The following is a 22,054-nucleotide window of genomic DNA, read 5'->3' on the forward strand; positions in this document are numbered from 1 at the left end:
AAATTTCCTTCCCTTACAATACTCAGGTTGGAAGGGTGCCAAATTAGACCAGGAACAAATTTTCACCAACTTCATTTCAGTGCTTTATTTTTAGATTACATTAAAAACCTCATTAGGCTCCCTGAGGGACAGGAGTGTTAACCACTAACAGAGGCAGGGGAAAATAAAGGAAACGGAAAAATATGCTAAACTGTTCACAAGGAAAGCTCTCTTAAAACAGTTGGTCTGAAGTTGCTGGAAAAGCTGAAAGAAACTTACTACCAAGACCAGGTGAACAGCTTGAGCTCGGAGCTTCACTTTTACCCCAAGGCTAGGAAGGTACTCAGGCTTGTCAAAGTGGCATACCTCTGTTTTATGATTTCCAGCTGGGATTTGCGGGGGGGCGGGGTTTGGACGGAAGGGAAGGCAGCGACATCTTTCCAGACTGTAAGCGGAGTGTTCTGCGCTTTCCAACAGCCTCCATGTGCTTCAGAGTCTGCCGCGGACGGGCTACTAACTAGGCGGGCACACGCCAGACTGTGCAAGATGCAGTGGAGTGTTGGGTGAAACATAGAATTTATTCATGTATTTACATAATTTATAATTTTTAAGCAAGGCTCTCATAAATATAGACTACGACTTTACATATGCTAAGCAACAGATAACTGTGTTCCTGACCAAAATATTTGGGTTAAATAAAAAATTGACAGCATTTACACCACTTTCTTCACTTTCTTTTTCCTCCTTTTTAAACCATTGTTAGTCATTTTAAACATATGCAATTCAATTTATTCCAGGCAGCTTCTCTACCGCCACCATCCTGATCATGAGAGTTTATTAAAAAAGGTGCCAATAATGAGTTTGGTGACATGTACATGACAGGGTCAGAATGCAAACCTAGGGTTAGCCATGATCTGTTGTTACTGTTAATTTACTGTGTGTATCCTGGGCTAATGTATTCAACGAAAAGTGCTTTGGAGATGGAGGAGATGAAATCATTTCCATCAGTCCTATAAATAACCCATTTTAGCTTCAAATAATAATTGCCATCCCTTCACTTAACGATATCCTACCACATTTTAAATGACATAACTCCCTATAACAGTGGTAACGGGAAACCAAAGAAATTATAATCTCCACAAGGTCTTTTTTCCCCTCAAGAACCATGAAAGTGCTAATTTTCCCTTTACAAATGTTACATAAAATCTTGATTACAAAACTACTCAACAATTTAATCCTACCATCCATACAATTACATGTTCCTTTTCAGCGAGGTCAAAAGCCAACCGTGTAGTCCCTTTGTACACCAGAGAGTCTTTACATAACAGAAGTCCACAGACAAATATTGCTGCAGTCTTCAGAGAGGAAACTGAACTGGTCCAGTTCTGACTCTTTTTTGCACGCAGGAGACCCCAGGCCGGCTACGTGAAGCCTGGTGCGGGGCCCCCAGCCCTCCTGTTAGCGTGCAGGACCACCTACTTCAGCGTGGAGCCTGAGGCGGAGGTCCAGTCAGCAGCAGCTTCGCTTTGGCTCTGAAGGCTGTCTTCGGAGTTTGAAGCCCTTCCCGCCACACGGCGGGTTGGTGTCCGTGGATGGAATTCTTCGACCTAAACCAAGAGGGAAGGGGATGAGCTTTAACTTCGCAATTCTGCTCCTCCTCAGACACAACCATTCTGTAGATGCAATTTGACAGGTTTCATGAAAATAGAAACAGTTTAATTAACTTTAAAATTTGGAATGATTTTAGATTTACAGCAAAGTTGCCAAGACAAGATGGAGTTGCTGTATACCCCTCATCCGGTTTCCTCTAATGTTTATATCTCACGTTACCAGGGGCTTTTCTCAAAATGAAGAATTCAACATTGGTACATCGTTATTAACTCAACTCTCACTTTTTTTTAAGATGCCACCAGTTTTTCCATTAATGTGTTTCCATTCCAGGGCCCAAACAAGGATATCACATAGCATTTAGCACAATCTTTTTAATTAAAAAAAAAAATCCCATGTTAAAAACACCTTGTTTTGAGTAGGTAATAAATGCACAGAGGCCACCTTCCGGGGATAGGTGTGCACGGCCATGCATGGCACGCACACCTGTACCTGTCCCCTTCTGCAGCCCAGGCAGGAGCAAACAGTGTGCACAGTTCCCACCTCACTGCTCTCGCGTCTATGTCCTGGGGACTGTCCCACCACCGTGCTTGGAGAGCTGCTGCATTCTTTTTAAGAGCTCTGAGAGATTGCATTGTATGGATGTGCTGTAATTTATTTAACCATTCCCCGCCGATGGGTGTTTCGTTACTTTCCAATATTTTGATGCTATTAACAACGATGCAGAAAGTCTCTGTGAACCTGAGCATGTAGGGTAAATGAACGGGAATGGGAGAGCTGGGGCACGCTGTTCTGCTCCTGCCGATTCCCTGATGCACACACTGTATCCCCAGCGTCTACCTAGCACACGTGCAAGAAGGATGTGCAATTTAGATTTTAATAGCTGCTGCCAAGCTGCTCCCTGAAGAGGCCGTGCCACTTTATTCTGCCACCAACAATGTATGACGATGACCAGGTTTCACTGTGCTGCTCTGTGAAGCACAGTGCAACTCATCCAGCACCACCCTACCTGGTAACTTCAGGGTTGCTTCTTATACAGGGCTTTCCTGACCCCTGACCCTTTCTAACTCTCCGTCTCATACACTGAAATCAATCAGGATGTCAGAAGCACGCTGATATATATCTGTTTACGGAACTATCTCCCTCCAATTTGACCCTCAGCTCTTCAAGGGGAGAGCTGTCTCTCTCTTTGTTTCCAGGACCATCTAGCACAGTACCTGGCACTGAGGAATTTTGAAAACGTGGAAAGAACTGGCACGCGTCATTTTTGGCAAGAACAAGGCTGAGATGGGATCTGCCAGCTCTCAGGTCCTTGGACGTCAAGCCGGGAGCTTCCCGCATGGAGCAGCTGCAGACCTGCGTGGGTAGGACACGACACGGTGTCCGCAGGACTAGAGAGTGGCCCCCGTCATGTCCTACCACGGCTTTTCAAATCCTCCACATGCTGCTGTGAGTGAACGGCCAATTCATTTAAAAGCTTTAAAGCTTCTTGTCATTACATATTTCTCAACAAATGGATACTGGAAATACAGCTGGGACAACAGAGCCATCTCTGAAACATTTGCAAAAAAAAGCAGAGAACATCTTTATGTCCTGGAAACAGGCAACGATTTCTTTAACTGGAGCCAAAAAACGCCCACCATAAAGGAAACTAAGGACAAACGGGATGCTACTTAGACTAAAAACTCCAGTTCATTAAAGGAGTTGATTCAAAAAGAGAAGTCCAGCCGCACAGATCTTCCCAGCGCACACAGCCAACAACTGACTCACATGTAAAGTAAACTATGAATGTTAAAAAAAGGCAGGTAACCCGATGGGAAAACAGGTCAAACTTCCCAGGAGAGGTTACCATGATGGCACGTAAATTGTAAACAGACTCCTGGAAATGTGTTCAACTCTATTAACTGCCATGGACTCGCAGGTCACTACCCCCCACCAGAGATGGAGGGAGACCAGAGTCACCACACCACTGGTACGAGCAGCAACCGGCACCACCACGGTGAAGACCATTCGGCAGTGAACTTGCACTGAGCATTTGCACAGCCAGTACCTGGCATTCCTCTCCTGGGGGTCAGCATGCCTAACAAAACGTGCGTGTCATGTACACACTGGACATGAGGCAGTGTCCAGACATACTAGCTGTTCAGCAGCTCTAAGCTGGGACTACCACCCAAATACCTATCAACAGGATGGAAACTACACTACTGTAGATCTTCTCTGCTGCTCCTGGCTCTGACAGTGACACACATGCTCACACACACACACACACACACGCGCGCGCACACACACGCATGCTACAGTGATGAGGATAAATTGTGCAATGATACAAATGAATCTAAAAGTGTGCTGTGTGTAGAGATAAAAGCAAGCCTGACACAAGAGTAAAGACAGTGTGTTGTTAGAAATCTGAAGTATGAAAACAGGCAAAACAAATCTGAGGAGCTGGCAGTCAAGATGGCGGTGCCTTCCCTTGCGGGGTAGGCGGGAGGCGTCTGGGGGGACCCTGGATCTTGACCTGAGTGCGGATTACAGGAGCATACTTAGTGTGAAAATTCCTTGAGCTTTCTACTTCTGACAGGAACATTTAGACTTCAATAAAAAGTGAGCATGCAGGCGCTCTGCTAACGCAGTTTTACAACAGCCAGTAAACGATCAAGTCAATTTACATCTCTCTAAATTTTTTCTAATCTTTGTGAACACGTATTTTTTATCTTTCAGTTAAAATGAGTATGTGCATGCTATTTTTGATATACGAATTCTCATTGTTGGTCTAGTTCACTACCTTCCTGTTTTGAACACTGCTGGAGTAAAGAACACTCACAAATGGTAATGATTTTAGTACACTCGTGACACCACACGCTTATAGACAGTTTAGTTTGAGCTGTGAAGGATTTGTGAACGGCCTCATGGTGCCGTTCAGGAGTGCATCTGGGTAGCTCCCAGTTACAGTCTCGAAGGCAGGGAAGGGCAGGCTGCACCTTGGAAACGAAGGGGCGGGGCTGGAGGCTGCGGGGCAGCAGCCCACTGACCACACCTGGCCAGGGCAGATGGGCTTGGCAGCGCTTGCGCTACTCTGGAAACATCGAATTACATGTGACTACATCAAAACAATGGGGTGTTACATAAAATTCAGATCTCGGGTTCTCTGAACCAAAAACAGCAAAAAATAAAAATAAAACCCAAAATAACCCCAGCAATTGGGCAACCAGAGGCTTCCAGTCCAGTGTGGCCCCATTGTGGGAGCTGGGCCCACACTTGTCAGATGTCAGGGTCACCAGGGCTTTCTGCCGCAACCCTGAATACCAGGGGCGCTGGCATTCATGCCCCCCCCCCCACGATGGCCAGGCCCTCCCGGCGCCACCCAGACGACACATCCTAGTGATTGAGTCCACCAGCCCTGACTCGTGCCTGGATGCCTTTCTCCTGTTCTCCGTCTGCAGGTCTGACATGTCCAGTGAACAGGAACCCCGGTCTCTGCACGGCCAGCTCAGTCTGATCTCAGCTCCAATGTCTCACCTCCAGAGGCCTTTTCCCTGGGCACCTGCAGACACTTGCACTTCGCCCCATATTATTTTCTTCCCCTCACGGCTTATCATCCAAAAGGACCTTAGTTCTTCTTGTGCTCATTGTCCCTGCAGCAGAATCTGAGCTCCAGGGGAGCAGGGGCCGTGCCTATCTTGTGCCTATCTTGTTCACCGTGGTCTCCCCTGAGCCTGGAACAGTCCTCAATAAATATTTTGATGCATTTGAATGAAATGAATAAACATAGATACAATCTGTAGAGGATCCCGAAGGCATGCAGCAGCCTCTCCCCTATCCAGTGTCATCCTATTAACACTCCTGGAAAGGGGGAGGGGGTGGGGTGGGGAACGAGGTCTTAACCTTTTACTCACCTGTGTTAATTTTTGAGGGTTTGCTTATAGTGGAATCCCACATGCATTTCATTTCCCCTTATTTATTTTGTTAATTTTCAATGACTTTGGACGACTAATTGACACATATCAAGAGAGAAAGAGAGAGCGATGGCTTTGGGGCCCTGGGCGTTATTTACTCAGTGGCTGCATTCTTAATAGAAGGGCCACCATGGTCAGGCGGCGGCTCTCCAGCAATTACCACACGACAGGAAAACCGCTGTCTCTCTTACAGTCTCAAATCTCGTTCCACTGAGAACAATATCAGAGACTGGTCTGCATGAGGAGGGAATTCTACCCAACAAGATAATTCTGGTTTAAGTCACTCTGCACAGAGGGAACCCGTAAGGCACAGAGATACTCACTAATTTCTATAAAGAGTTCATTTATGTTTATCGCATTTTTTGCGCTGGTCTCTACAAAAATTGCATGGATGGAGTCGGCGTAGTCCTTAGCATCTCTCTCCATGACTTCTCTGGAAGGCAACAATCGCAAATCAGAAATTCTACCCGGCAAGAGTTGAATGTTAGCCCCACCCCCAGTAATTCAGCAGGTTTATGATGACGAAGGATGACACGAATGACTGCTGAAGCCCCCCCGATTACACCACGTCTGTGGCTACACAAGAAGCTGCACCATGCAACGCATGTAGTGGGGCGATCAGGGCACGGCAGGGGGTTCTCCCCCCTTAAAGTAAAGCCCTCGCTTTGGGAATTATGGAAGTGGTCCACAGAAATGGCCAATAAATGCACTTTCCGAAGAAAATGCTTTCCCCATTCAAATATCCAATGTCATGGGAGCTGGGGGCTATGCTCATCCCAGATAACGTCAAGTTAAATGCAACCAATGCTTAAATAAATCACACACCTGTCTACTATACACATAATCTAATTAGCTCCAAATGCCTGAATTCTTAATTTTACTTTGCAACTTCAGGACTCCCAACTACACAATGGAAAGGAATTTTTCAATGTCAGAGATAAAATAAAAGCAAGATTCTTATGTTGGATATTGCTCTGTAAGGAAAGGAACACAGACCAGCACTGCAGCCTCCTGGTCTAATAACTTACCTTACATCGATAAGATCACACTTATTTCCTGCAATGGCAACTACAATATTAGGAGGGCCGTGCTGTCGAAGCTCTTTTACCCAGTTCTTTAATGTTGAAAATGTCTCCTGTAACACAAAGGAGGAGAGCCACTGGAGAGCTAAGCAATCAAGAGAGTTTCAAAATAGTCTAAAGAATAAGGTATAGAAGTCTTACTTCTTTTGTGATATCATAAACAATTATGGCTGCAGCCGACCCTCGATAGTACATTGGTGCTAAGGCACGGAACTGCAGAGAAGGGGGAAAAGGAAACAAAATGGGGAAAAGTGGTTAGGTATGTTTCTTACTAGACTTTTTAGCCCATTATCCCTGCACAAAAGGTAATCTTTCTCTTAAGCCAAAGATGACATGATGCTTTAAAGCAAATGAAGCAGTGATTACCAAAGGAACAACTTTTCATGTAACACTGAAATGTCTCTCAGAAGATACTTCAGAATACAGTTTTACAGGAACTAAATTATGGTGCTGCCCCAGAAGGTCCTGCCTCTTGGGGAGGGGGGGGAGCCTGAGAGCTTCCAATGCAGTGCAGTACATATTAGAGAAAAAAAGAACAAAAAGAAAGGTTGCAAGCAAGAGAGCACCACAGAAGAGGGAATGGCGTTGCTGGGTGGAAAAGACGGGACTGACTTCCATGGGGCGAGGGCCAGGGGGCACACAGGGAACAAAGGCTATGGCGTTCGCTTTCCTTTTAGATTGGTAACATCCTTTACAAGGTGTTTTTGGGACGGTAAAACTCATATAGAGAAGTGCAGACATCTTAAGTTTGATAACTGTCTTAAGTTCTGAAGAACTAACATGGGTCTGTATACATCCGTGTAGCACCACTCCACTAAGACAGAAAACATTTCTATCAACACAATGGTCCCCAATGCTCCTCTTATCAGACCCTTCTTTAACCTTGATAATAACCTTTGTCTTCAAATCTAATTTTTTGGTATTTATTGATACTGATAGGACCACAATGGTTTTCTTTGGCTTATGCTTTGCACTGACTACCCTTTTCCATTCTCTTCTTTTCAAGCCATCCCTGTTTTTATTTAAGATAACCCTCTTTTAAGTAGCACATGGTCTGATCCTGAGTTTTCATCCAATCTGACAACCTCTGCCTTTTAAGTGGAACATTCAGTTCCTTTACATTTAGTGTACTTACTGATATATTTGGTCTTACTGATATTATGTCTACCATTTGCCATTTGCTTTGTGTTTGTTCCTTAAAAAAAAAGCCTCTGTTTTTCCTTTACTCCCTCTTTTGCATTAACTTAATTTTTTTTTACTATTGGGTTGTCGGAAAAGTCATGATTCATTTTTGCAACGAAAAACATAAAAAAAAATTTCACGACTTTTCCGACAACCCACTATTTAATTTTAACATATTAGTTCGTCCATTGGCTTTTTAGCTATACCTTCTTGTACTTTTTAAGTGGTTGCTCTTGTAACTACAATATATTTTTCCCACAGTCTAGGGTTTAAAATGTACCACCTCAGGTAAAATAGAAGAGTCTTGTGGGAGTCTAATTCTTCTATCCCACCATCCTATGTGCTATTGTTGTCAAATATTTTAAATCTACATACACTAGAAACTATATAATCCAATGTTATAATTTTTGCATGAAATAGCCAGTAGTCTTTTAGAGAAGTGGAGAAGAAAAAAAGATAAGACTTTTGTATTTGCCATTTCCAGAGGTTACTGTTTCTTCCTATGGATCTGTCACCATCTGGTGTCGTCCCCTTCAGCCTGGAAAACCTCCTGGTGCGGCGGCTGCCAACTCCTCCTAGCTTCTAGTTTTCTAAAAATGCCATTACTTTGACTCCATATTTGAAAGACAATTTGGGCAGATAGACTCATTTTGCTTTCAGCACCTTAAAGATATGGTTCCATGGTCGTCTGGCCTCCACTGTTTCTGTGGGAAGTTAGCCATCACTTGTATTGTTGTCCCCTGTACATCATATGTCTGTTATCCTCTGGCTGCTTTCAAGGTTTTTCTCTTCAGCTTTGGTTTTCAGCAGTTTGACTATGATATACCTAGATGTGGTTTTCTTTGTACGTATGGATTTGTTGAACTTCTCGGATTTGTGAGTTGCTTTGTTTCATCAGATTTGAGAAATTTTCAGCCATTATTTCTCAAAATGTCTTTTTTTTCCCTGTGCCCCTCACCCCCTTTCACGCCTGGGTCTCCAGTTATACAAATGATAGATGTTTGAATTTGCTCTTATGGTATCAAGAATATGTTCATTGTTTTCCCACTCTTTCTCTGTTCTTCTGATTGGTTAATTTTTGTCAGCCATCCAGTGGATTTTTCACTTTAGATATTGCAGTTTTCAGTTTTAGCATTTCCATTTGATTGTTAGTTTCCATTTTGTGGGAGCTTCTCCATCTGGAGTAAGTAGATACGACTACTTTTCCTCAAATCTTTGAGCATACATAAACTATCTTTACCTTCTCAAAGGGGAGGGTTGCTAACCACTCATCCTGAGACTGGTTTCACACCCGGATAGGGCAGCTTGACGTGGGTCTGCCTTTGGTCCTCGGCCATGGTCTCTGCTCTGAAGCTTCCATGGAAGCCCACGGTGTTTACCAATCCCTCCAGCACGGCGGGACTGGACTCCGCGCAGTGTGGCCATCCCTCTAGCTGCTGCTTTCTGTTGGGGCCCTTGGTGCAGTCCCTGTGCATTCACGATCTGGGGGTCAGGCGAAGACTCGAAGGGACTGGATAAGCGGATGCGAGGGCTTCCCTCCTTGGTGAATCCATCTTTTCTGGATTTGCCTCCTCGTTTCGCAGTTTCTCTCTGGCAGCCTTAGTCGCTGTCCTTGAATGTCACAAGCTAAAAGGTGGGCTTTCTGAGTCCTAGCCACCCTGTGCCACGCGGACTGGGGAGTGCCCCCGGGGGAAAAGCTACAAAACTGAGTGTCACCCAGCCGAGTTCTCTTTTCAGTCTCTGGCTGCATCTGGCTGCTCGGCAAGGCCTTCAGATAGTAGTTTTGAAGGTGGTGTCCAGAGTGTACACATATAAGTATTATCTGTGGGAGGGTGAGTCCGTTACAAGGCATTCCACCATTACTGACACTGAAACTCTTCGTGTCCTTTTGTGTGAAGAAAGAAGGTGGCAGCTTAAAAAAAAAAAACTCAGAAGGGTATCAGCACATCTCTGCTCCAATCTGGCTCTAGATCAGGGTTCCGCAAACTTTTCCTGGAAAGGGCCAGGTAGTTAAGTATTTTAGGTTTTGTGGGTCATTTGGTCTTTGTTTCAACTACACAACTCTACTATTAAAGAGTGAAAGCAGCCATAGATACTCTGCAAACAAACAAGAGTGGTGTTTGTGTTCCAATAAACCTTTATTTACAAAAACGGGCAGCAGGCTGGATGTGGCCCACAGGCCACAGTGTTGACCTTGCTCAAGATGCTAAGTTACTACACTTGTTCCTGATTCAGACACGAGGACAGCTCCTCGCCCGACTGCTGTGACAGCAAATGAGTCTGTGCCTTCCTGCAGCTCGCGCCTCTGGAAACAGTCACCAAGACAGACCACATTAAGATTCAGGACCATAAATCCTTAAGGACTGGAGGCAGCATCTACTCGACTCTGGTTAAGCAGCTTTCTTTTACACGATCACAGACAAGTGTGTGAAACGTTGCTGCCACATTTATGGCGTCTTTAATGACACATATTTGTGGTGCTTATTTGGCCCATACTACTGTAGGAATCATTATTAGTGAAGGGTGATCGGTGGGGAAAATGTCACTAAAAATGAATTTATTAAGGGTAGAAAATAGAGAAAAAATGTCTGACAAAGGCTCTATCTTGAGAAAATAAATGTAAAATTATAAAAACAAGTTTCATTTTATCTGGTGTTTGAAAAACCTTAGATTTCTTACTGCAACCAGGAGCTAGTTTCCCGAAGGAATGCTGAACCGCAGTTGATTAATAATCTGACTGTGATTCTTCTGATAGAACTCTCTGCTAGCGCAATACGATAGCTTTCATTTCATTTTTGTTTCTCCTAGTCAAAAAAAGGGTAATTTTTACAAAAACATTTGAGGACTCCATCAGTTTCCTTAGGCCTCTTAATCCTTCGATACACAAACCATTATCTTCTAAGGCACTTCTATCATCATCCTGATCAGTACTTTTCTCTGCATTTAACAAGATCCCTACCATCAACGGCTTTGCATGACAATTGCAACCGGGCTATGAGAAAGACAACCCATCTGTCAAAACTACATACAGCAACAGGTGCAAGGGTCAAAATGCAGAGGATGTTTGAACCGTCAGTTCATCAAAAAGGGTTTTCCTTTCATGATGACTTTTGGTTCCACAATGCATCTTATTATTACAGAGAACAGAACAATAAATATGCAAATACCAGGAATTGATAATCAGAGGCATGCAATACTCACCTGGTAAAAGCAGGCAGAGGATCTGTCCTCCTATGTGCCAGAGCAGGGTTGGCACTCAGTTGACATAAACCCACTGGCATCAACATCGTGTGCCAGGGGCTGAGAGCACACACATGAAGACAATCCCTACCCCCAAGGAGCTCACAGTGTAACGGCAGATAAACAAGTAAGGAAACAGGTGACAATCCCATGGATGACGGCCATCAAAGATGGTTCAGGATACAAACAAATATGCTGAAGAGTTTATCTGCTGATTGGTCCAGCCAATATCTGGGCATCGGCTGTAGGGCAGGCACTGTGCTAGGCACCAAAACACAGCCGGGTGCCAGATACTGTGCCTGCTGTCTGGGGTGAGAAACTGCTAATACAGGTAGGTAGACAGATGTCTAATGACAACATAAGATGAGGGTCCTGAGGAAGATCGGGGCAGTGATGGAGAATGACTGGGGCTCTGCCTAGGTACGGATGGGGCTGGGCACACTGCAAGCGCAACAGGTAACCTGAGACCAAAGGTTGGTCAGGAGCTGCTGGCAGTGCGCCCAGTGGAGGGAGGGGGACGACGGACCAGGACGGCACCAGGAGAGCAGGCCGTCCAGGCTTCGTAGGCTGCTGTTCAGAGCGTGGCTATTAGAGGGGAAGCATGGGCAGTGACTGAGGGTAGTAAGCAGGAAGATGATAAAGCAGCGTCTGATTTATGTTTCCAAGAAACTCCTCTGGGTCCTGTAAGGAGACATGATGTAGGGTGGCGGGGCTGGGAAGAGAAAAGTGGGGAGACGGGCTAAGACTAATGGAACATGCCGGCGAGAGTGAGCGGCGGCTGAGAGCAGAGTGCAGCAGTGGAGATGGAGGGAAATGAATGGGTTTGAGAGACAGCTGGAAGATGGCACTGATGGAGCAAACACGCGGGGAGGGAGGAATCAAAGCCAACCCCAGATTCGGGTGTGAGCATCGCAGGCGCACGGCAGTGTGGGTCCTTATCGGACGGGGAACAGCGGGATGGTTAGGGAAGCCTCCCTTGAGGTGACATCAGAGGTGAATGTTGTAGGCTGAGTGTGAGTTTTCTAGGCTAAAGGTGGGAGGGGGCATTCCAAGCAGGGGGAACAACAGGATATGGGCATGAGGGGATGAAGCTGTACGCACACTGGAGACCTAGACGCAGCTTGGTCCTGGGGGATAAGTGGTGGGGTGGTGCAAATGGACAGTGTGGCCGAGGCTGGCCCAGGACCAACGGGCAGCAGAAGAGCTCAGAGGTGTCCTGGTCGACGCTCAGCATCTCAAATGACCTGGGACCAGCTGTTTGATGCTTAGCTTCTCTTAAACGTGGTCACCTGGCGACCTTGGCGGGTACTCTTGCGGGGCAGCAACTGGCTGGAGGGAGTGCTGCCCAGCGGGGGTCCTCGCCCGTCTCCCAGCACCCGGTTCTGCTGGCCAGCTCTCTTGAGCCCTGCCTGCCCGCCTCATTTACATTCCCTGCACGAGCCCCTGGCTAAGACAGGGCTCAGGGATGGTGTTTCAGGTAGGGGTGAGGCAGGAGTGCCTCTCAGAGCAACTCTTCCTGGTTCAGAATCAATCAGAAGAGGGGAAAGGAAGAGGCAGGCAAACCAGCTAATCACAAAGCTAACCTGAATCCTGCTCTTACGGCAGAAGGAGGGGAGAGGCATAAACCCCTGTGCTATTTATTCTTTTTTATGGTCTAGAAAAAGATGCTCTGCATCGCGGTGTACACCAGGCCAGGCTCTGACTCAAGCATAATGGCATCTGTATGATAGCATGATGCTTTATGACGAGGGTTTTGCTGTATCATCAAATACATGGGAGGGGGGGGTAACTGAAATTCGGGGTTCTGTGAAAGGGTACATATATTACAAGTATGGAGAGCCGCAGCGCTCTGGGCTCTTAGGACAGACACCAGAGCCGTGCCTATAGGTCTATGCAGGAGGCTCTGTGGGAAGCAACACTTGGGAAGGATGGAAGAGTGGGGCCAGCAGGTCTCGCTGCCCGAAATGCTCCATTCTAGCTGCACACCGCAAACAAAGCAGAAGATGGGAAATGGGGGGCTAAGCGGGTGTATCTCACGTGAGTAACCGGATACAGGGTGTGACATCCAGCATTAAAAAACCCCAGCAGAAACCACACAGCAAACGTCCGACATTAAATCTGTACAAATGTGTGGTGTCTCCACCTAGGACAACAGTAATAGCTTGTTTTGTTTGCCTCCATTTGTCTGTGGTGATTCTTGTCGGGTTTTACACCACAGCGGTATCTATGCTGTCTCAGATAAGACCCTGATGACAGACTATTTCTCCTGATTACTTCTGGTATACTTTTAAGAGCTTAAGATAGCACTGTGCATCCATCAGATGTTCTGTGTTGATAGTACTGTTTGAAAACAAAATTAAACAGCAGCTGAATAATGGGTGGCTGCCAGACGCACCTTGACAGGGAAATCAGACTTAGGGCCCACCAGCGGGAAAACGAGGCAGCGGGCAGGCGAATGTTCCCCTCCCCACCTTCCCACTCCTGTTTGATTTGGGGTGCCTGCACTGGGGTGCTGCGGGCCAGGTCCCATTCGGGTTCAGGCTCTTCTGTAAGCAGATAACCGTCTCGGACAATTTTATCATCAGGCATTTATTAAGTAGCTATCTCAAGGCACTGTGTTAGCTCATCCATTTCACTTACATCTCCAACTTTACATGCTGTAAAGTTCCCTCTTTAGCTTTTAAAAGGCGGCTATAAATGAGATGTGCTTAACTCTCCCTTTCCACCACTAATTCTTTTATATCTTTGCTAGAGGATGGAGCCCCAAATTACACACCATGCTCTGAGCGGGATTTTGTCAGGCCTGTTAGTCAGCATTTACTTTAAGACACTAAAAGGTACAAAACGCCCTCAGCGCCCATCATCACTTTCTTCACCAGTGGCCTCTGCGGCTCCAATTGAAAAGAAAAAGGCTGGTCCGCATAACTGGAAACAAGCATCTCAGCACAGAGAAGGGAGCACCGCGAAACGACAAGGGCATCGACAGCTCAGTTGGAGCTTTAACTTGGGCCTCAGAAAAACACATAGTAAATTAAAACGTGACTTACTCGTTCTTGTCCAGCTGTATCCCAGATTAGGAATTTATGTAGCTCATTTTGATATTGGACAGTCTTGGTCATAAAAGATGCCCTATAAAGAAAGACCTCAATGATCAGAACACAATTCTTTAAAGCATGCTGCCAGCCCCAGTCGAAAATATCACTTAGACTTAACGCTCCAACTCCCGCTCCACACTTTATCTTAATGGTGGTCCTCTCTGGAGTGAGATGTACATACTGGCTGCATAGTCTGTGTCAAAATAAAGCAGGAGGCACATCTGCCCAACAGAAAGAAAGTTCTCTGGCATGTGATTGCCTAAGCTCTATACCCAAAGACCCAAGAGACCATTTGGTAATCCAGACAGTACCTGCCCTGGTAACAGAAGGAAGCTGTTATTCCAAAAGATGGTAGCATGAGAAAACTTCCTATAAACAACCTATGTGTCCAGGAAACGAGCGCACTAGGAAAACTCTTAGGCCATTTGGCTCTGTCCTCTCCCACGCCCAAATCACAGGGCCACAGAAACAGCCACACAGGGCTGGTGTGACACTAGAGTTACCAACACTAAGGCACCAAACCAGGAGCTGGAAGGTGGTTGGAGAAGCAGCGCCCTGACGACCTCCTGTGTTTCGGCAATGAAATAGCCCCTCAGCTGTCCTCATGGGCCACAGCAGTCATCAGGGCCTGCCCCAGCCCGCAACAGGAAAGGAGTGATGGTGTGCAGGCCATATCGCTCATTCTGAGGGCCCACTCTGCCCAGGGGCCTTTGAAGGCAGGGGCTCCTATTCATGTGGGTGTCTCATACTTTCGGGACAATCTCTGAGGAGCCATGGTGGCCCTGAGCACATGCTGGTCACCCTTGGGGCTTCCGGGAAGTCCTGCCCTGGAGTGGGGCCTGGCTCCAGTACCATCTTCTCCTCCCCACCTCACCCAGGAGCTCCCTCCTAGGACGTCCTTTGTCTCCCAAGTCTCCCCAACGCCTCCGATAGCCCCGAGATGATTATGTCTTCTTTTCTACTGGGCAGTAAGCCTTCTGGGGCCAAGGGCCAAGCTGCACTCCTGGAACCACCCCTACTCATCTTAATCAGGACGAGGAGCTCAAAGGCTAGACACCTTCAAATACGCTGGATGCCCGAAATGGTTCTGAGAGTCAAGCGACAGATACGCAAACTTCAAGAAACTGCAAGTTGAAATTGATAGAAGGACTCGCTAAAAAAATCACTGAGGTTTCTAGTCAAGATGGCGGGAAGTGTGTGTGTGTTTACAATATTAAACATATTTCTAACTGCGGACTTGAAAACAAATAAAATAGTTAAAATTTGGGAAAAAAATCACTGAGCTTAGCAAAGTATCAGAATGCTGTTTTAAAAACTTAAAGTCTGCTACAATCGAATTCCTCGTAATATTTATATAAATGTATGATTAGCAAGCAGCCTCCAAAATAGTGACTGTGAGGAGGAAGGGAAAGTGAGCTGGGAAGCAAGACCACATTTTTGGATAGGTGCTGCTGACCAGGTATTTATTAACTGGAAATCGACTCCGTGGTATCCTTAGTAAGTGCCTTATGCATAGAAGGTGCTCAATAAATGGCTATTGTATCAAGAACTTTAGGCAACTCGCCCTGATTAAATCAGGACGTGCAGCATGATTTCTCACTTAGGAGAGATCTAAGCATTCAAACAGCCTTGTTTATTGTGAAGATTAAATAATATGATGTATGTGAAAGTGCTTTGTAAATTGCAAAGCACTACACCTATACAAGGTATTATTATTATCATTATTATTATTATTTAAAGGCAGCTCCGGGAAATGTTTTAGTTTAGGCTTTACAATCAGTCCTAAAAGCTTGCAACTCAACTCTCCATCAATTATGGCCCTGGTGTTCCATTTAAGAGTGACAACAGGCATCCAATAGAGGTCTATTAACAGAGCCAATGTATTCAACACATCCGTTTTGGCTGCTCAAAGAACAGGAGAAGAAATAAATATACTTGGAGGAGACAAAGCTGAGAAAGGTATATGTAACAATTAAAAGGAAATGTTTCATTATAGGATTAGAATTCACTGAAGTTCAACCTACCTGCCAACCATTTTCCTTTCAGTGAAAGCATTGATTGATTATTTGGACAGGAGAAAGACAAAATGGCTGCTGTCACGTAAGGGGAATATCTGAAAGGATTAAACCCAACTTCCTGTCTCTGACCCTAGGCCGTCCTTCCAGCTGTCCCCCATCGACACTCTCAACACACCCTTCCCATCTACACCAAGGTTTTCTTGTGCTGGAAGCTCTCTACTTGGCTTTTCATCTGTCGGCTTCTTGTCCTTTCATCGCCAGCATCACTAGCTCACACGCCAGTTCTTCAGGAACCCTGTCTGTCCTTCTGTCTCAACCACCCAGAAGAGTTCCACGCAGCCTCTCCGCCTGCTTCTTCTATCTAGTGGTGGGGTGGCTTCCTTGCTGGAGGAAAGTCACAAAGCTATGCAGCCAGTGTGAAGACTACCCTCTGTTAGCTGGGCCTGCCTTGGACCTCTCATCCTACACGACAACTATTCCACGTTCTTAAGACTCCGTTCCAGCTCCCCATCACTTCCTGCTTACCCTCCTTTTCAGGGTAATAGCTTATTTTAGCCTTCTCAGAAAAAACAGAGATTAGAAGGCCTAAGTGCCCCACCATATCCCCCTGAACACTCCCAACTTGAGAATAAACACATTTCCATCCGCACTGGCTGTGATTTTCACTTTTCTGACTGGCTGAGTCGGAGAGGTCTTTTCTTTGATTCATCACCACCGAGAACCTGGATCACGACCCCAGCACACCTGCTGCCTGGGCCAACACAGTCATATATTGGTCGTATCTTCCCAGTCCCAAACCCTCCCAATTGTTCCTGTTTCTGCCTTCATACCAACTGTCCCTTTCCCTTGAATGCTTTTCCACGGGCTTTCATGTGGCGAGATGCTCGTCATTCTTTAGGTCTCAGGTCACTTGCCAAAGGTCACAGAAAGCTGTGAGGTCCACGCAAACCAGGCTGCTTCCCACCCCGACTTCACTCTGCAACACACACACCATCCGTTTTGTCTTCAGTGCACCTATTACAATGTCTGATTAGCTCATTTATGGTTTTTATTATTAGTTTTTTAATTCACCTGTTCAGTGTCCCACTCACCCACGAGAAACAGGAGCTCCGCGAGGACAGGGACCCCACTGCACTTCTTCCCTGTGACAGGGCTGTCCTCCTCATCTCCCTCCTCTGTGCTGTCCTACAAGCCTGACAAATATTTATCACGTTGCCCATCAACCACTTTGCTTTCTTGACTCCAATGGTTTAGGGTGTGTTGGCCAACCACTTCCTGAAGCACAAAGTGAGAAGTGCTACTCAAGTGCACCAAGGGCTGAGATAGAGATGACCCTGGTCTTTCACTGTAGCCAGGTGTGTGGCCTCTAGGGTGAGAGGGATGTGGTTCAACTAGCGCACGGCTGACCGTGGCCAGGAAGTCCTTCCTGTGCGCTGGGCCACCAGCTCTATCCCCTATGCTAGGCGACAGGCGAAGTCCAGGGTTGTAGGGAAGAGTCACCGTGTCCTTCCATCACTGCTAAGGGAGAAGTCTGGTACCTTCTGGGCTCTGTCTGCCACGGGCTCATGTGTTGGGTCAGGTGTTCTTCCCCACCTCCAGGTCCCAGCTCAGCTGGCTATGCCTTTAAGAACCTTTTCTCCTTCTCAGTGTTCGGATTTGGTTCATCTATGGATGGTAACACCTGGACGCAAGGTCACACAAGAGATGGGGTATTGCCTGGCGTCGCTCCCAACTGGTCCCTAGGGAGCTCTGGGTTAGCCGGAGGGTGGGGGAGACACACACACACACACACACACACAAAGGGCCTCCTACTGGGCTCACTTGAATGAATTCCTTCCCACAGCTTCACATTTTTATCTGTTGAAAACAGCACTTTTCTAAATCTGACTGACTTTAGCTTAATTATACAATCTAAACACCATCTCACACTTAACATGGTAAAGACAGGGCTCATTTCCACCCCACCCCCACAAGAGCCCCAAATTCCAAGTTCTCAATCAGAACATGAGGTCTGTCTTCCACAGAACTGAAACCTATCTGTAACGATAGTCTATGTCCTTTGTTACTTGCATCCAATTTTGTAGAGCTGTCTGGTTCTTCATTGTATACTTAATCTACACTTGACCCTCAACCCCTGAAATAAATTCATAAATTGGACCCTAATCTTCAAACGGGGCTACTACATTTTTCCCTCCCACTATCACTTGGTCTCTAGGATCACTCCTTCAACATTCAAGTTAAATGATGCGGAGGGTATGATAACTTCAATATCTTGCTTTTTGAAAAACTGGCAATGGCTTCCTGCCATCCAAATGATACATTTTTATTTCCTAGCCTGCCATTTACTTGTCTGATAACCTTATTTTTCACTACTAAACCACCTCTCTTCACTCTGCCTAGGCAGATCTTATTACCTCTTTAATCTAAAATCCCTACTAGCATTATTTCCTAAAGCTAGAATGCCTTTCATATACGTCTCCATTTTTCATGACATTCTAAAAATATGACTGTCACGCACACCCCGCAGTCTGATCTTTGGTCAGAGTACGTGCTCCCAATGAAAATACTTGCCACCAGGTGTTTTAAAATTTCTTTAAGTGCAGTGGACTTGTTTAGCTCTCACAGTCACAGGTGTGCCTTGCCATCACTTCCCGGTACCTCTCTTGGCTGTAAGCCCTTTTCTTGGGATGGCACGTGGGATGCAGTCATCCCCATATGATATATGGTGCCTTTTAAGGATGAACAGCTCAGTACACTTAAAAAATAACGAAGGACTGTGATTTCTAAACAACTCTAAGCCTCACACAAACAATGCTTGGATCTCTGGGTTACATATACTGATAGAAACACCACTGAGTAAACCAATATTGAGACATAAAAAGACCAAAGGTACGTGAAATCTGGCAGTTCCTCTACTGGACATGCCAAAGGGTCTTCAGGAGAGTTTAGGATGGTGCAAGAATTTGTCAGGTGCTCAGTGAGACGAGCTGAATATACGGGCACTTCTATCTTATATTAGAGTGGCTTCCAAAAGCCAGAAGTCTTAGGAGTATCCATAAGTTCAGTTACTGATGTGGGTTCCACAGTCATGCGTATCTTGAACCCTTCCTTTAAACTCTACCATCTCCTAAGCTGATGAGGTCTGAGTTAAGGTGTCACTCTGCACAGTGCTTCCTTCTAAGCGGTCACCACCCACTCCAACCAGATGGGTGCACAACAGATGGTTTGCTCCACAGGTTCACGGTCCTCCCAAGCAAATCCTTTAGTACTTCTCATATTTTTGTCATTCTAAAACCTTTTGGGAAAATATTTAAAATCACAAAAACATTTAAGTATAAAGATAACTAAGTTTAATGACAAAGAGTCTAGTTTCCCCTTTCCTAAGTTTGTCAAGAATAACTTACATCATATACAACCTTTCACATCCCAAACAATAAAATCAACAGGAACGAGGATGAAACGAGCTGCGTCAACTAAGCGCTCATCACTCAGGTCCTCTTCTGCTGCTTTCCCCGCGGGCCCCGTTCGGGCCTCACTGCGAGCCTCTGACAGGGTCTGACTCTTCAGCACGCCGTGCAGAGGAGACACAGCACCCAGGGCCGCCTTGCCCTGGGCCGTCTCCTCCCTCAGACACGTGGCCTTCCACCGACGACAGGAACCCCAGGCCGGCAAAATGAGGCCCACCCCATCCCTGCTCTGGGGGGCCACAGTGGGAGAAGCGGTCAGGTGAACAGATGGTTACGCGGCAGACAGTCAACGAGATACCAAAGGATGGACAGAGTTGTGGGAGCACAGAGGCAGAGCCGGATCTAAGTGCCAGGAAAGCGGGGATGCCAGGTGCAGGAGGCTGAACAATGCCCCTCCCCTACAGGGCGTTCACACCCCAACCCAAGAACCTGGAGCTACACTCCCTAGCAGGCCAAAGGGGGCTTGCAGACGTTATGAGGTTAAGAGCCTTGCAACTGGCAAGGAGAGGTGACTTCTGGAAGCAGGCAACAGACCTCTGGGGTTCCTCTGCCAGATACCAGGCCCTTAACAACCCACACGGGTGGCATGGATCTCTACTTTTGAGGACCTTTTGGGGTGGAGTGGGAACAGACAGGTAGGCAAAAACTGGGGAGCACTAAGGACTGGGAGAGAATGGACAACGGTGGTAACTAGACAGAAAAGGGAAAAAAAGAAAGAAGAGAAACAAACTAAGAGGCCCTCGAACGATCCTGGGGAAAGATGGGGTAGGCTTGGTAACAAGAAGGGACGCTTTGAGGCTGACACACAAGTCACAGCGTACCGACTGGTGTGAAGGGGAGGGAGAGTTCTGAGAAGTCTGAGGCAGGCTTCTGTCAGCTCAGGCAGCTATGTGTGTGATGAGCTATTTCAGTCATTTCCAAATTATAATTGTATTCATTAATTTTTCAAATAGGTAATACACTCATATGCTTCATTACCCAAAATGCACAAAATGGGTATATACTGAAGTGTTTCCCTCCTCCCCTTTCTTCTGCCAGCCATTCAATTCTTCTTCCTGGAAACTGACCTGAACTGTTTCTTAGGTCTTCTTTCAGAAATAGTTGAGGTTAATACAAGCACATGTATATACAGTTGCCCCTACATCCTCCATTATTTTTAGCACAGATGGTAGCATATATTACATATCTTTGCTTTTTCCACTCTACAATATACCTAGGAGGTCATCCGATATAAATATATAAAGTTTTCTCAAGCTGTTTTTTACCTTTATCATATTATATTGAATGATTCCACTCTAACTTATATAATCAGGCCCCTACAAATCAACAATGCTGCAATTATGAACTTTGTACAATTATCAACCTTGTTTGGAATGTGTGTGAGTTTATCTGTAGGATAAAGTCCCTGAAGTAGAACTGCTGGGCCACAGGGTATGAAAAAGAGTGTGCTGGTTAAGAGTGCAGACTTTTAAGCCAGACTACTCGACTCTGCTTGTTAGTTTTGCCACCAATGGCGTATCACTGGACAAGTCAATTCATCTCTTTTTGCCTCAGTTCTCTTATTTGAAAACTAGGAATAACCTCAGTACTTACATCAAAGGATTTTTAAAAATGACACATGTAAATTGAAGTATAATTGAAGTACAATAAGATGCAGAGGGTAGGTTTTCAGTTCAGTAAGTTTTGACATTTCATATTCTCATATAACTACGGTCCCAAACAAGATAAAGAACATTTCCATAACCCTGGAAAGTTCCCTCACCCCAATTTCCAGTTAACTCCTGTGCCTCCCCCAGGCAAACCATTTTTGACTTCTCCTTCATAGATTAATTTTGATTGTCCTTGGATTTCACATAAGTGAAGTGTCCTTCATGTAAAAATATTTTTGAAATTTATCTCTATTATTTGGTGGTTCTCTTTTATTGCTGTGTGGTATTTACTGTACGACTATATTACACTTTGCCCATTCTTATGTTGAGGGATATTTGGGTGGTTTTAAGTTTTTGGCTACTATGAATAAGGTTGTAGTAAACATTTTTGCACAAGCCTTTTTGGAAACACATATTTTTATTTCTCTTAAATACCTACAGGTAGAATTGCTGGGTCAGTGGGTAGATACATGTTTAACTGACTATAAAGAGAGTCCTCCAAAGTAGTCACATCATTTTATACTCCTCCCAGAAATGTATCAAATTTTAGTTGGTCCACATTCTCACCAACATTTTCGTTGGTATTTAATTTTAGCCATGTCCTAAGAACAAGGCATGGATGTCCACTCTTACCACTTCTATTCAACATTGTACTGGAGGGTCTAACCAATAAAATATGACAGAAAGGAAAAAAACAAAAACAAAAAAAACCCCAAAGGCACAAAGATGGTAAAACCAGATTTGGGGTAAAGTTGGCAGGAGGTATTAGTAGAGACTGGTG

The 22,054-nt window shown here is 45.5% G+C and overlaps 1 protein-coding gene across 1 annotated transcript in view; it reads right to left on the bottom strand.

Moving 5' to 3' along the window:
• Window positions 1–531: 531 nt before the first annotated feature.
• Window positions 532–22,054, bottom strand: part of RAB22A (RAB22A, member RAS oncogene family) — a 36,088-nt gene continuing 14,565 nt past the window's right edge. The window contains exons 3-7 of the mRNA XM_019637293.1: window positions 14,092–14,173; window positions 6,764–6,835; window positions 6,569–6,675; window positions 5,864–5,973; window positions 532–1,586 (exon numbers count right to left, since the gene is read on the bottom strand). Of these exons, the coding sequence (XP_019492838.1) occupies window positions 1,489–1,586; window positions 5,864–5,973; window positions 6,569–6,675; window positions 6,764–6,835; window positions 14,092–14,173 (469 nt within the window). The 3' untranslated portion in view covers window positions 532–1,488. The remainder of the gene's footprint in view (window positions 1,587–5,863; window positions 5,974–6,568; window positions 6,676–6,763; window positions 6,836–14,091; window positions 14,174–22,054) is intronic.

This window comes from Hipposideros armiger, unplaced genomic scaffold (assembly GCF_001890085.2).
Source record: "Hipposideros armiger isolate ML-2016 unplaced genomic scaffold, ASM189008v1 scaffold_32, whole genome shotgun sequence".
NCBI lineage: Eukaryota > Metazoa > Chordata > Mammalia > Chiroptera > Hipposideridae > Hipposideros > Hipposideros armiger.